At 38.5% G+C, this 15,913-nt stretch overlaps 2 protein-coding genes across 3 annotated transcripts in view; one reads left to right on the plus strand and one right to left on the minus strand.

Moving 5' to 3' along the window:
* Nucleotides 1–15,913, plus strand: part of LOC5578216 (ribonuclease P protein subunit p25-like protein) — a 259,804-nt gene that overhangs the window by 88,615 nt on the left and 155,276 nt on the right. The gene's annotated exons all lie outside the window — the stretch shown is intronic.
* Nucleotides 11,536–12,764, minus strand: LOC5578210. The gene is made up of 4 exons (XM_001656804.2): nt 12,507–12,764; nt 12,032–12,433; nt 11,718–11,965; nt 11,536–11,657 (listed from the first exon to the last, which is right to left on the minus strand). The coding sequence occupies exons 1-4, from the start codon at nt 12,553–12,555 to the stop codon at nt 11,610–11,612; spliced, it is 747 nt and encodes a 248-aa protein (XP_001656854.2). The 5' UTR covers nt 12,556–12,764; the 3' UTR covers nt 11,536–11,609.

Genomic DNA, 15,913 nt, shown 5'->3' on the forward strand with positions numbered 1-15,913 from the left:
TTTTAGAGTAGACAAAAAATGGAGTCTTTTGCACAGTGGGAGATCATGGACAAAAAAGTTATGATTTTTTGAAAAAGGTGAATTTTTGAAAATGGTCATAATAAACTTTTTAAATATTTTTCAACTCGATTTTATGAAAGTACGCAAAATTTACAACAAAAAAGGTATACGGAAAAATCAGGCTAACTTTTACCGTTTTAAAGATACAGCGGTTTTAATACAAAATTATGATATAATTTTCAATTTTCGGTCATTACAATATAACTTAGAAACGGTTTGTCCGATCAGTTTGGTGTCTTCCGCAAAGTTTTAGGTTATTGTTGGGACTATCTGGAAAAAATATACACTGTAAAAAAAATGTTGTAATTTTTTATATATCGAAAATACAGCTTAAAAATCAATTTTCTCAAAAATCGTATTTCTGATTTTTTATTTTTTTATATGTTGAAGTAGACAAAAAATGAAGTCTTTTGCACAGTGGGTCAAGATGGAGAAATCATGGGCAAAAAAGTTATGATTTTTTAAAAAAAAAGGTGAATTTGTTGAAAATGGTAATTAGTTTTTATATTTTAATTTTTATTAGATTTACTTTATTTATTTTGAGATTAAAGTTTTTGTTAACTTTTCAAATGTTTCGGTAGCAATTAGCAAAATTTTCTCATATGCCTTTCTTGTTGAAAATTTTGCGTACTTTCATAAAATCGGGTCGAAAAGCATTCAAAAAGTTTATTTAGACCATATTGAAAAATCAGCCTTTTTCTAAAATATCATAACTTATAACGTATTCTCGGCAATCTAAGCAGCTGGACTTTGAAAAAGGCAATTATACACAACCATTAAGCACAAGAATTAGTAGGAGACACCTGAAATACACTTGAGCACTCTTTATTCATTGGTTATTATACACATAACACTATTTTGTTCTCAAAATCATCTGTTTTTCCTCGCCAAAGTCACGAGGGACTTGTTCTATTATCGGCAATGCAATTACTATTGTCGGCAACAAAAATGTTCACTTCGGCAATCTAAAACTGTGCAAAAACTAGCTTATGTATTGGTTACTTTTCACATGTGTTGACAATGACTGAAATTAAACGTCACTCATTATGTTCTACTCGCTGAAAGGGCCAATGCAGAAAAATACAGACTACACTGAAAACAGCGTTGCAGTTATAAATACAGTAACAAAGAATCAAATTGAATGCACAACGCCACTTAATTTGTGCAGACTAAGGCACCGTCCACACATTACGTAACGCTGTAGCGGGGTGGGAAGTAAGCTCAAATGTTGCGGCTCATACATTTTTTTCATACATAGACCGTTACGAAGGGGAAGGGGGTCGAAAATTGAACAGTTTAGCGTTACATCATAAATGGAAGGAGCCTAATTTCGTTTTCATTTATTTCATCGAATATTTTTTTGTATCAAGTCTCACTGTGGCAGCATTTAGGCTGTGAAAATTGACATGCCATGGTTATAAACTTGCAGCAGGTGCGATTCTAACCAAGAACCAACCAAAAACGTGCAGCGTGACGTCATTGTTAATTGGTTCATAATATTGTGCACTGCAAGGAAAATCCACGGAAGGCAATTATTGGATAATTTGAATTTCAGAATTGCGTTTGAATTGCGCGTAATATTATCTGCGTGTTACTGCCACCGCTGGATGTAGATTTAAAATGAGCGCCGGAATATTATCCCTTTTATTCGCTTCTGATCCACACCATCCGTCCGCATTCAAACAACACGCATGACTTTTGTCACAAAAAAGAAAAATATGGACACACCGTCCTCTGGATAGTGCCGACGACTGTAACTCACCACTTGCTACACACTGGTTTCACTTCTTTCGTACTATATACCATCAGGATCACTAGATCATATTTTCACAAATTTGTTCGAGATGGATAGGAATGACGTCATCAAGTAGCTGTCAGTTTTCGGAATATATCACCTTTTCAATATAGTAACCGTGGTAATCCTTGAAATTATCTACAGCCGAAATTCGTTCGTTGCATTATCTTTAAGTGGGCTACGTTTAAATTGGGCTCCCGTTAGTTGGGCTATAGCCCACCTAAAACGAAGGCAAACGTCATTTTCTGACATAAGATGCAATTTATCAATGTTGGTAGCTCCTTTTTTTTTGTTTTATGTTATTTGGGGTGTCCTACGTTAGGCAGAAACACGAAAGGCGGAAACACAAAAGGCAGAATTTCGAAAGGCAGAACTAACAAAAGGCGACTACGTACAAAAGGCTGAATCACGAAAGGCAGAAAGGCGGAATCTCTAAAGGCAGAATCACGAAAGGCGGAATCACATAAGGCTAATTAAAATTAGGCGGACTTTTTTAACCAGCAGAGCAAACAGCCGGCCGTTTTAATCCGATGATTAAAAGAAGGAAAAATCACTGAAAATATTTTTTTTTTCGAAGAATATACTATGTCTATCATTCGGGCAAGTGGTATACGGGCTAATATTACTTTCGAGCTAGGGACGTAGAAACATATGATAAACGAATGCAAAAATGTTAACTTTGGCAAATAAGTGTGGAAGTTCTTATTGAACACTTCCACACTTATTTGAAAAGCCGAGATGTAGATTCTGTCTCAATGGGATCGTAATGCCAAGAAGAAGAATAAGAAGAAGAAGCAATAAAACTGGCTAGATTCATCGAACATTTAGAGCACACCTAGGCCTAATAAAAATAAAAACAGGCGCGATTATTTCACCCAATATCAACCTCGTGTGGGAAGATATTTTTCGGTCATAGTGGGGGCACCATAGAGTATCTTCGTACCTGCCACACGATATACACTTTCAAAAATGGTCAATCGGCAAAAGAAAGCACTTATCTGAGAAGCAGGTTCTGTCCCAGTTGGGACGTAACGCCAGAAATAAGAAGAAGAAGTCCGCTTGGCGATTTTGTAAATGCTGCTATGAATGGGAAACGCAAACAGCTCAGCCTAATTATTGTTTGGAAGAATAAGTAAATAATTGTAATGTGTTTTTTTTTTGACTGATTCCGCCTTTTCAGATTCTGCCTTATGTTATTTTCCGCCTTTTGTTACACGTTTAAGGCAGTCTGCCTTTTGAGTTTCTGCCTTTTGTGATTCCGCCTTTCGTGTTTCCGTGTTTTCGTGTTTTTTTTGTTAGGGTCCCCACCTAAAACGAAGGCAAACTTCATTTTCTGACATAAGATGCAATTTATCAATGTTGGTAGCTCCTTTTTTTTGTTTTATGTTATTTGACAACCCGAAACTCAGCCCGATTAGTCAAAGTCTTGCACAAAGTGGGCTACAGGTTTAGCGCAACGAACGAAGGTTGACTGTACCATCAAAATATTAGATTCATAGAACTAGTAGTTTATTTTTAATAAATCATCGAAAAAAGCTTGAAAAAGGCCTTTTCAAATTGTCAATTTTTAGGCTTCACAGATAATCTCGCTTTTAGGTGGACGAATACTATTTAGAAATCTCACATTCCTGTCCATCATATTGGAAAGCTCTAGAAAACTTGAAAGGAACACGATTCTCTTGATTTGTTCTTATTGCGTATCTATTCTACACGCAGCGAACTGGTATATAGAAATTCATATATTTTGCCTTAAGAATGATGGAACGATTATTGCAATACGAAAGCTGCATGTATCGTTTTAGCATCACCCCACATTAATGCGTCGATAGAAAAGAGGAGTGCGCACGAGCCTATTGATCGCATGGTTCTTGGTTCGATTCCACGATGCCGCGAAAACTATTGTTGTTTTCAAATTTCGGTTTTATAACGTAAATTTATGAATTTCAATCCGATGTCTTGTGGCGAATTTTCATAAGGGGTTTTTATGTTTATCGATAGTTCACTTTCCTGAGTGTTGTTTGTTTGGCCAAATGTCATCCCCTCGAAGGGGTGAGTTTGGGCTAATTTTCGTACGTTTCCTATTTAGAGGAAAATAATCAAATTTCAATCATTTGTTCAGCATTGGCAAAGTATTCTCTTACAAAGTATTCTCGAACATATCATGCAAATTGCGAAAGTTGTTTAGAAATAAATGAGGATTTACACATTTTTGGCAAAATCTCAACCCCAACGACGGTACTTGCGCAGTTGTTTTTATTTATTTTTTTAAATGCAAAAGGTAAATAATTTCACCGTGAATTGAACTATTCGCTGAATGGCTCGATATGGTTGTGGTCTGTAAAGGTTGCTGCTCTTGAATGCTCTATTACCATGTTATTACCGAGAGAGTGAATGGTAACATAAAAAAATCGGTTGCGATGTTTTACGATTTTTTTTTGGTTTATGATTAGCACTCTCCGAATATTGTTCGATCGGCTTATTCAGATCAAAATCCAAACGAAGCTGCTGATGTTTTCTTCGGTTTTCTGTGAGAAAAACAAGGAGAGATGTGTTTTGCTTTTTTTCACGTACACGATGACAGTTCCTTACGAGGTTTTCCGTTGGTGCGAGTGCTTTGTGGAATCTCTTTTTGCTTCGTAGTCGCGAATTGCCTGTAGAACAACAGGAGTGTTGCCAAAATAGTTAACCTTTTAAAAGACGTATGTTTTATATGTTTCTCAGTATATTGATGTTTATCCACGCAGATAAGGAAAGTATTGAAAGGCTCAACTATTACCAATGCATGCTTTGTTGCCTAATTCCAATAAATTAATGAGTTGTGTTTGACTTTTTCTATGAATTTAAATTGTGAATAATAAATACACCGCAATTGAATATGGTTTCCTGGCAACCTTGTCCAGTAATAAAAAGTGATTGCCGAGGAAATCAAAGTGCATTAATTTTAATATGTGATTAGAAGCATTGAAATTAAGTATTTTCGAGTGCTTTATATACAAATCGAAAGTTCAATAGTGCATAAGTGATCGGTACGTAGTTTTTGTGAAAAAAATGGAATTGGAGCGGAGAATTGGACCGTTTAAAGTGGTGAGTTTTTCTTAAGCAGTTCTTGTGTTGTTTTATTCGGCAGCTCACGAATGACGATAATTTCGTATGCATTTATTTCATTTAATGATTAAACCCATGTTATATAATATTTTTGTGAAAGATTAGCGTTAGCGTTAGCGTAGTTACGGTATACTTCGTAGATTGGATACTAGCAATATTCATGTTTTCTCTTTGATAGTCTCATCTAGAATGCTTTCAGGAACAAGGCTTGGGAGTTAACCTTGATCTCTTCTTAAAAAAGAATACCAAAACCATGAATATTGTTATTCCCGGCCACGCCCATCTTTACCGTAACTTGGGATAGGGGAAGGAAATGTTGATGTAACACTTACTTAATGAGAGGCCACCGACTCAGCTACGCCCTCATAAGTGCTACGGAGTTTGGGGTTGGGAAAGGTATTAGGTCAGGATTCGCCTGAAAAGCTGACGATGGACCCAGAGATGATGTTTGAATGTTTTAGATTTAATCTTTTGAATGCCGGCAATCAAAAGAATGAAACAATGCGTTATTTACAGTATAAACAATATTGATTGCCGTAAAAATAAATAAATAAATAAAAGATATAAGCGCGCGTACGACGATAGTGACATTCTACTCGATTAAAAGCAGAATTGGTCCCTCCAGGGTCAACAATAAAAAAAAAAAAAAAAAATCGAGCTATTTCACAACGCATGAACCATACGATTAGGAAAATATGCCACTCTGCCTGGCCAACTCCGCGACAAGCGACCAATAAAATAAATGCAAAAATCGACTACTACGCACGTCTAATTCCGCGTCAAGCGACCGGTTGAAACAACAAACGACATGCAAGCTGACAAGAAAACCGATAAATCATGCACGCAAAACCGAACTTGAATGATACCGATTCCATCTCCCGCTGGAGCAAGCAATAGAATCGAATTAATTGTTTCCTTTCATTATGCTAACGCAAAAACAGAGAGTAAAACTACAAACTACAGAGAGTACAACTACAAAGAAATGACGGTTCTTTCTATAATGGAACAGACTCACCGGATTGATTTTCTAAAATTATATGCTGCTTGCAATCTCCGGATAAAATGTTTCCTCTCAGACTTGTTAAAATCGAGTAGACTCACAATCACAACACCGGAAAAACATTCCAAATCACTAAATCCTATAGAAGCCAAATAAATATCTTCCACTATCACTTTCATAAACTTTATCTAATGTTCGTAACACACAGCCCAAACGGAAAATTTCAGATTTGAAACGAATCTTCCCAGAATTCAAAATCAGTCCCGGTGGCGTAGTACCACCGGGGCCGAAACACCAGCGGAATCGCGGAAAAATATCACGCAGAAAGCGAAAAAACGTGACAAGCAGATGAAAACGCGTCCGATCGCGGCGAGGCCTACTGCGTTTTTTTTTCATGTTATATAATATTTTTGTGAAAGATTAGATTCACAAAGAAGATTATAGTTCAAGGAATATGTTGATTACATTGAAGTTAACTCTTGTTCCGTAGATAAATTTTGACAAGGACAATAAGTTAGTGCTGCCGAAAATACCCTCAGGGTGCCGAAGCCATCATTTACCCTATTTTAAAACTTTCCGATTATGAAAATATAACCCAAACACTAAATTCTAGCGAGAAAACAATCGATGTACATTCGGTTTTTATAATCGTCTAGTTCAGACATAGCGTGTGCCATTTTCGCATTCGTATATCGTGTGGCAAGTACGATGATACTCTATGCCCAGGGAAGTCAAGGAAATTTTCAGATTCTGGACCAACTGGGAATCGAACCCAGACACCTTCAGCATGACTTTGCTTCGTAGCTGCGGACTCTAACCACTAGGATAAGGAAGGCCCCTAAGAAGCAGAAGTGTTTATTTATTATTTATAAATGGGAAAATTTTTCAATAAATAACCTTTCCCCGACAACCATGATCCTAATGAACTTGCGCAGACGGAATAGCATGGTACAGATAACTCAAGATCGAGCATTCTGAATACAATTGAACTGACAATCTCGTTTGTGGCATCAATTGGATTGAAGTACGTAAGAGGCGACGCTAGGTTCTGTGACTTAACATCAATATCAAAATTGTTTTCAGTAGCCTTCCAACAGAAACAAATTCATCAAAATCTGTTGGGAAACGAGACCTGAGAGGTCTTAGAACACATCCTGGGCTCATTCTTGACAGAGTCTAGCAGATTTGCTTGGTAAAATCACTCAGAGTTTGTTGGCAGTTTTGCTTCGTAGCTGCGGAATCTAACCACTCGGCTAAAGAAGGCACCCTTTATGGATGATTGATTGTTCATGAGCCCTTGGAAAATACGCGTTCGAAGATCTTGTTTGAAATAGGGCTTGAGTACTCTGAAAATTAAGGCAAGAATTGAGTTATACATCCGCCAAGGTTAAAACTTAGAGCCCATCAAAATCCTTAGATGGAATCTACAAAGAACCAACCAAGAACTTATTCAAATATCTCAAAGTCCCTTGTCAATTGACATGTGTAGATCGTGTGGCAGGTACGATAATACTCTGTGTCCTGGGAAGTCGAGAAAATTTCCAACCCCAAAAGATTCTTCACTGGCGGGATTCGAACCCACAAAATTGATCTTGCTGGAAAGCTATGCGTTTACCGCTACATGCAGTCGAAGGGTTTCCGGGTCTACATTCGCGAACCAAGAAGGTCATCATCAGTCGATCGAGACGTTGTTTTCACGAGCAAGGTTCCAGATACGCCAAGTCCGGTCTATTCAAACGATCCGGATGGTAATAAGGACTGTTCATTTTATAAAGTGGACACCTTGTGCATGCTGTATCTTTCTTATTAATCAATGAAATTTCAATCGGTTTTTTGCACATCGTTCGACTAGTATTGTACAATGTTGTGATATGAGTAGATTTTTTTGTGTTAAAGTACGTCCTGACGGAAGTCCTAATATAGTATTAATATGAAAAATAACTTACGCCTTCATAGAGTTACTTAGTAAGTCCCCACGTCACATTCAAAGCACAACAGAAACACAATTGTTTTATTCTTAGAAGACCTATCAAAGTACATTGACAATCATCAAAATTGGCAACACTGCTGTAATAAAATCGATTTTATTTTCCACATATTATTTTCATAATATGTTATTCTGAGATTACCAATTGAAAAATTCGGAGAAAACTGTTTACAATTTGCTGTAGATCGATAAATATGCGTACATGATTTTAAAAGTATGAGACTTTTTAGTAAAACTACCATAAACAGTAACATTTATACTTAAGACTGTTATTTAATCTCACGATTTAGCTTTCGTTTATACTAATATAGTTTCTTTAGTAATCCAAACTAGTTTTTAACACGCTTTTTACTTTTCTCTTTTGCTGGGAGTGAAAGGATGGTGTATCAGCAAATTTGGCCATAAATGGGTAAATCACTAAAGTTACCTAATGTCATAGAATGGTGGAATATAATTGATATTTTTAAAGCTTTACCTTTAGTAGAATAGTAAAGGATACAAACATACAATTTGTTCATAAAAATAAGGATTTTTGTTTTGCGAAAAATAATGTTAAACTTTGACGGACAGCTTTTTTTAAGAGTTTTTGGAAAAACTATTTAGCTCTTCAACCAAAAGCATTTTCAAAGATTTTATATTTTCATAGCATATTAGAATAATAAGTCAACGATACACAGAAAACCGATTACGATTTTATCAATAAATAAAAAAGATATAGCATAAACAAAGTGTCCACTTTATAAAATGAACAGTCCTTAGATGGATGCAGTTGGAGTGCAGTAAGCTAGTCGATTCCGGTCGAAATGGCGATGTTGTTCTGGATATTCCATCCGCTACGCCAGAGCAGGCTTGATTATACTCCTCAACATCTTCATACTCTAGAGCAGTGTGCTGCTCTAGAGCGAAAACATGCTAAGTAGAGAGGCAACGAAAATTGAGCGAGGAAGAAGCAGCACAAAACACACCAGATTAAAATTCCATCAACAAAGAATGCTCTCACAACTCCCCGAGGACTGCCTTGTTCGGGCGGGACGCTCAAGAGTTTTTTTTGAAGCGTGAGTAAAGATGAGCATCGCAACAAGAGAAAAAGAGTACCAGAAAAAATCCTCGTATTTTTTTTGGCTCTCTCACTCGTATCGCTTGAGGATCTGTTTTAAAAATTTTGAGTTCAGCGCGTGTGCGCTCCAGGCAAGTATTTAGATCATGACATGACATGCAATATTCTTCCTGAAAGTATTGCTTTAACGACTAGTAACGAAAGTAAGGTTAACTACGCGCCACATTCGTACACAGAGGCCATGGGATGCTCTGAACGGACGTCGTGGCAAAAGGCGGCGGAAGAAAAGTTCGAGTCTCAAATGAACAACGGGATCTGGGAGGTAACTAATCTTCCGGTAGGACGGAGAGCGTGGATGACTGGAGTCAAGCTGCAGTTGGCTCATAACAAAACGGAGGTGGTTCGAGATCAACGTCGGAGGACACGCAATCTCTCTAAAGCACCTTAGAGTAATGGTCGACGACAGGCCAAACTTCAACAGCCATGTAGACTATGTCTGTGAAAAGGCAGCGGAAGCAGCTATCACTGCACTGTAGCTAGGATCATGACCAACATTGGAAGACCAAGAAGCGGTACGAGGCGTCTTCTGGCGACCGTATAATTGTCCATACTGAGATACGGGGTCCCGGAATGACTGCCCTCGTTTCAGAGATATACGAAGCGAGATCATGTCAGAAACCGCAAGCACCCCAAGTCCGGACAATATCGTGCAGAACATGTGCCAGCATGAATGTACTTGGAATGCGGTGAACAGATGGATACGGCAGATTATGTCGTCGCTGTAAAGGAGATGGCGTGAAGACCAGAGAGCTCTGGGCCGCGATCGGAGTAGACTAGATCCTCCGTCGGGGACTGGATCGCGTAAAGCAGACATAGCGTAGTAATAAGTCGTTGGGGCACCTGCAAACCGGAAACCATCATCCTTCAACCGGAATTGCAGAACTGACCCCGGCACTTGGTTGACCAACGTCGAGTCGGAGTAGGCTGAGTCCACCGCCGGGGTCTAGCTGAGTGATTCGCGAAACAGCACCGGCAAAAAGTCGTTGGAGCGTCTGTGATCCGGAAGTTCTCCTCCAGCAGAATCGCATCTGCCCGGCTAGCTTCGAAGTAGGCTTAGTCCACCGTCGGGGTCTAGCTGAGTGGATTGCGTTGTTGCAACTGCCAATGGTCGTCGGGACGCCTGTGAATCGGAATCGCAGGACCAACATCGGCATCTGCCCGAATAGCATCGAATTGGTAGATCGCCGCCGGGGAAAGTCGGAGTAGTATAGATCCACCGCCGGGGACTACACTGAGTAGTACGTAGCGTATCACCGGCTTGAGTCGTCGGTGCGCCAGTGAACCAGAAGTCGTCCTCCAACCGGATTCGTTGGACCGACCTTGGCATCCAACTTGTCAACCTGGAGAGTTCGAACAGCAACAGCGGAGAACGAGTCGTCGTAGAGCAACGAAATGCACATGAGCGTCCAGTAGAAGTTCAACAGGGCTCTGACGCAAGGCCTGCCCAAGGGAAGTATGCGTCGTCGCACGGAAAGCTGACCAAAGCTCCGGCGAGATCTTCAACCGCCAATTGGACAAAACGAGTATTCGCAGAGACACCGTAGAAATGTCGTATTGGGTAGCGGTTTTGACGACATTAAGCTCCAACTAGCAGAACAGCTAGAGGCTGAGACTGACGAAGTGCATGAGCACAGCCCTCCCCCGATGAAGTTGCGTGATGTATTTCCGGGGGAGATCGAGGCACAGGAGGAGTTGGAAAAGTTTTTTAGTGATTAAGCACACATAAAGTGAGCCCACACCGTGCGAACACACAAGCTTTTGAAGCTTTTTCACTTGCAAAAATGGTCAAGTGGCAAAGAAAACTCTCAGTTAATAACTGTGGAAGCTCTCATAAGAACACTAAGCTGAGAAGCAGGCTTTGTTCCAGTTAGGATGTAATGCCAGAAATAATAATGTTAAAAAAACGGAAGAAATCAGTTAAACAGTCAATTCACATTTAATCTCTTCAGAGACCTTGACCAAAACGATCCGGTTTTTCGTCGTAAGTGGAGATTCTGTAGTTCTTTTCTTCAAAATGTTTTAGAAGCAATTCGTGAATCTTTAGAGCTTCCCTCAAAACCCAGCAGTTGTCGAGAGGATCTTCTTATCGTGTTACAGCGAATCCGGCAATACTGACCACGATTGGCGGCATCATTTTGATGGAATTTCAAAGGTTCCAACTTACCCTGATACATTTAGCGACAAATTTCAAACCAACTTTTTCCTTACAAGTTTCGAAAGGGGATCAATGATTGTGAAAAAGAGGACTAAGAAGTATTGTTTTGTTGTTGTAGATAATATCAACACTTATGTTAGTGAAAATAATTTCTATAAGCACAGTACACGAGGACGATGTGCACTGATAAGCTTTTACTTGGAAGGCGAACTGGAATTCGAATAAGTACGAATATTACTTGTATGGGTACAAGTATCTCATTTACTGACATTCATAAAAGTTTTTTTCTTTCTAATAAAGTTTTTCTCACTATGCATAGTTATGGTTCAATACACAAGTATAGCTTTTATATTATTTAAAGTAAAAAAATACATAAATTCCACGTAAAGATCAAATTTCGTTCGACTCAACTGGATCGCGCTGCTCGAAGTTGATGTACTGCAATTCATGAATCATCAATAAGTTTGTTATAGACAAGCTTAAATTACACTCATTTACCTTTGCACACGAACTGGCTTTCACCATTGGCTTGTAGAAGATATCAATCAAATCGATGATACCCGGTGCCTTGCAGATTTGAAGCTTTTCCGCAATGCAACCGCGGAAGTCACCCAACTCACGACATTGTCCCTCATCGAGCTTGGACAGGTACATCGTCTCGGTAGAGTTGGAGATCTTGCCGGAACACTCCGCAGTGTAGTCGTCGAACTTCTCCACGCATTTGTTGTACTCTGGGCCTTCAAGTCCTAAAATTTAGAAGTGTTGAATTAGTTTTAAAAGTTTTTTTTGCAGAACAATCGATCAACGATTACGGAAGAAGATCTCTCCATGATCCTTGCACATCAAATTCAACGCTTCCGGTATCATGTTGTACATAATGTCCATGATCGCCAGCTCTTCGCCGTCCCAGCACGTTCTCAACAATTCGAACAGTGGATTGATACACTGCAAAGACTCGTTCATTTGGGGACAGTAGGTGCCGAAAAATTTAGCCCGGTTGGAGTCGTTCAGTTCGATGATATCCGCAGCCAGTCCTTCCAAATCCAGGTGTCCTGCGAAGCACATCGGTGCAAAGGAAAACCCAGCCACCAGCTTTTCGAACGTTTCCGTAGATCCCGTTAGCTGTAGACATTGCCTTTCAAGGGATTCGATCACTTCTTGTCCCTCGTCGGAAGCTGAGTCACCGATGGCGAACCCATTTACTGATGCTGTTGCTACATGGACCAAGGAAGCTTAATGAGTTGTTTCCCAGGAAAAATACAAGTTTATTTCATTATTGAGACCTACCGCAAATGGCAACTGCCAGCGTAGCCACAACCAACCTCGCGGACATCATTTCTGAACTGAATCGATACACTCTCTTCCGAGGACAGTTTTGTTTTTAAGCTCGTGTCTGATAGTGACCGCAAGCCACAAGCATCAGATCACACAGTTGACTCAAAAGCCGTATTCTATGATGGCGTATCGGTAGTTTTTGCGATTTGTCGGGTTTCCACGTTAGGTTTACTCTTGATAAAGTGGATTGGTGATAATACTTCTGTTTGGAGGCTGCTCAATTGATTGGTGCTCATGACGGGCAGGTCAGCTAGTGAACTTTGTTGAATGATTACTTCCTAGACTGCACAGAGCCGTACTCTTTTGTTTCTACTATTTTTACTTCTTAATTGGAAACAAATCATCATCCATTCGATGTCATTTAATTTCTAGGCATTGGTAGTCCATATATCTCTAATTTTTGATCTTTAATTTTAAAACATCAGACCCGCCATGTGAACCATGTTCTAATTTCCCTTTCAAGTGTTTCGATTGTTTTATCCATTGGATTTTGGTTCAAAGATGGAAGAGCTTCTTTCTTGCGTAACTGATAAATCGGTTAGGTCAGGCCTGCTCAACCTTTTAGAACTGCGTGCCAAATCGCAGAAATAATTTTGTGTCGCGGGCCACATTCTTAAATGCACACAAATTCCCATGAAGTCTGACAAAATTCTGTAAATGAAGTTCATAAAACCTGACAAAAATCAGTGAATCATTTGAAGTAATCGAAAAAAGATAATTGCAGCTAAGGATTCTGCTGGACATTGTGAGAATCCCCTTAAAAATTATATAATAATCTTGAAGAATCTACCGAAGAAGTTTTGGATCTCAGGATTTTTTTAAATTGTATTCCGAATTCTGTTCTGAATCCAACCTTATATTGTTAGCATGAACCAAAATCTGCTAAAATTCTGAACAAGGTTTTACGAAAATCTTGGTCAGAATGTGCAAGATTTTAAAAGAATCGTGCCTATGATTCCTTCAGAATCTCACTCAATAGCCATTTTGAAATGCCACCTAGAATTCTTTGAAAATATTAAAAAGTATTTCAAAAGACCTGTTCATAATTTTATTATAAATTCGTTTAGTGTTCTGGCAAAATGTAATATAGCGTTATGTTGTAATCTAGTCCATGATTCTTGAATAGTATGTATTGAATTCGTTTAAAATCTTGGTTATGGAATCCTGGTAAAAATTCTGTGAGAATCTTGCAAATTTTAAGGCTGATTTGCTGCTGCCAAGAAAACTAATTGTTAAGCTCGATACGTGGGAAAGGGATGGTACACCAAATTATGTCACGCTAAATTTGAACTTTTTTGTCCCCCTTTCCCCCCCTTTGTCACGTTTTTGTACCCTCAAAACTTTTTATAAGACGTGACAAACGCTTGGCTTGAACACCTACCACATACTTCAGGACATCCATCAGGTTTCCAGTGATTCTTCCAGAGGGTATTTCTTAGAGAATTCTATTAGGGATTGGGAAAGGTATTCTTCAAGGATGATGAACCTGACGTAAAAGCTCATAAATTGGCCGAATTATAGATTTTTTTCCCTATGTTGAAATAGAGTCTGTGCAGAAGCAAGAAGAGCTCCTGAAAAACATTCCCTTCGCATTTGGTCTTTCTCCGTTTCCCAAGTGAGCCCGAATCCTGTAACAGGAGCGAGCGAATCCTGAAATGGGAAATTGGATATCACAGTATTCTATGAACCATTTTCAGAGTTTTGAATGAAATAGTCTATGGACGACTTTTTACTTGAGAATACACGAATTTTCATGGGAAAAGATAGTTGACATATGTTTTAGTAGTAGAAGCATTAGCCTTAGAATGCTAATGTTGCGACAGTTCGTGTGACCAACATCTAGTTTGCCATGCTCTAAAACATTCTCCAAAACATGGCACTAAACGAACAATCAAAAACTTCAACAAATAGTTACAATTAAATAATTACGTTTTGTGGTAACATCGACACTAGCGTTCTACGAGTGTTTTAGCAGTTTTAGTGACCACAATATTGTTTGTGTAATTATGTTTTGAATTATTTGTGATATTAACCCGTTAACGCCCAAGGTATCTCACAATCGGAATTCAGCTCCGTTTTTGTTATTCATAGTCGTATTCCCATAAATTAAACCTTAATTTACCAAAAAAATTCAAGTCTATGGTGGGGATCCAAAAAAATTCTTGAAAGTGTGTCGTCCATATCTAGCTGTTCTATAAGTTTATTTTCGAGATTAATCAAATATATTTTCATGCAGTTCGACCCATTACAATGTAAACAAGTTGGAAAAAAAACTGCTGGTGAGGGGTAATTCGTAAATTACGTCACGTACAGAAGAGGAAGGAGGGGGTTACAATGAAACGTGACTACCCGTATAAACATTGGAATCCATACAAAAAGTGTGAAACAGAGGAAAATTGAGGAGGATGAATATGGCAAAACTTTGCGTGGCGTAATTTATGGACGTACCTTGATAAAGAAATTGCACCATAAAGAATAAAAATTTCAGAGGCGAAAGGTTCATGCCAGAACTAAATCATTTAGTGACTTCAATTCAATTTCTGCTCTACCACGTAAGAAAGATACAGACATACATACATTTCCATACATGTACATGTACAATTATGCACACTTAAACCATTTATACCAAAAACAAAATAAAATCTTACATCAAATATTTTGATTTAGAAAAAAAAAACCTACATATGTTTCAGATTTATATAAATTATATAAATCTTGCCAGCTGATAATGGAAACATAACTATCAAAATATTTTTTTCTGGGTCAAGTTATTAGTATACAATGTGACTCGGATCTGACAGTGATTGAAATATATATTTGGCAATATCAGAGTTTCGTTAGTGCTGATCAAAAGTTAGTTCTGCAGTCCAATGACAGTCAAATATTGGACTCCAACTATTACATGCTTTACAGATGTGAATACTTGAAGCCAACATTATTCGGCTATAACGTTGAAGTTACTGCATCACTGATGCATATATTCACATATTTACCGATAGAACCGAATCCACGCGGTCCAAGATTTTTGACACTAGAGCTGGCCAGAATACCTGGGTCACAATTCTTGGTCTTAGTGAGTTCAGCAAGGAAGGCTCTTTACTGCTACCTCAACGCGTCGCTGGTTCTAAAAAGCAAACAACCATACAAAACTACGATCAAACAATGGTGAAGGCGTAATCAATTTTCTCGAAAACATTCATTTTGGGAATAAGGTAGAATTTTCTGATTAAATTGGCAACAACGCACTGCAGTAGCGCGTAGTAAATAACTGCTGGTAAACAATATCTTTCAAGCGCATTTATTACCTTTAATATTGCGAAAAATAATTTTTACTTTTCCACGTTTAAGTCATACTCTCA

Source organism: Aedes aegypti, chromosome 2, assembly GCF_002204515.2.
Source record: "Aedes aegypti strain LVP_AGWG chromosome 2, AaegL5.0 Primary Assembly, whole genome shotgun sequence".
Classification (NCBI taxonomy): domain Eukaryota; kingdom Metazoa; phylum Arthropoda; class Insecta; order Diptera; family Culicidae; genus Aedes; species Aedes aegypti.

What these genes read in the sequence shown, in the direction of transcription:
- LOC5578210 (XM_001656804.2), bottom strand. Translation starts at nt 12,555, where the DNA reads ATGATGTCCGCGAGGTTGGTTGTGGCTACGCTGGCAGTTGCCATTTGC. An exon ending in TCATGGAGAGATCTTCTTCC is followed by an intron (nt 11,966 to 12,031) that starts GTAATCGTTGAT and finishes TCTAAATTTTAG; the next exon opens with GACTTGAAGGCCCAGAGTAC. An exon ending in AAGCCAGTTCGTGTGCAAAG is followed by an intron (nt 11,658 to 11,717) that starts GTAAATGAGTGT and finishes CATGAATTGCAG; the next exon opens with TACATCAACTTCGAGCAGCG.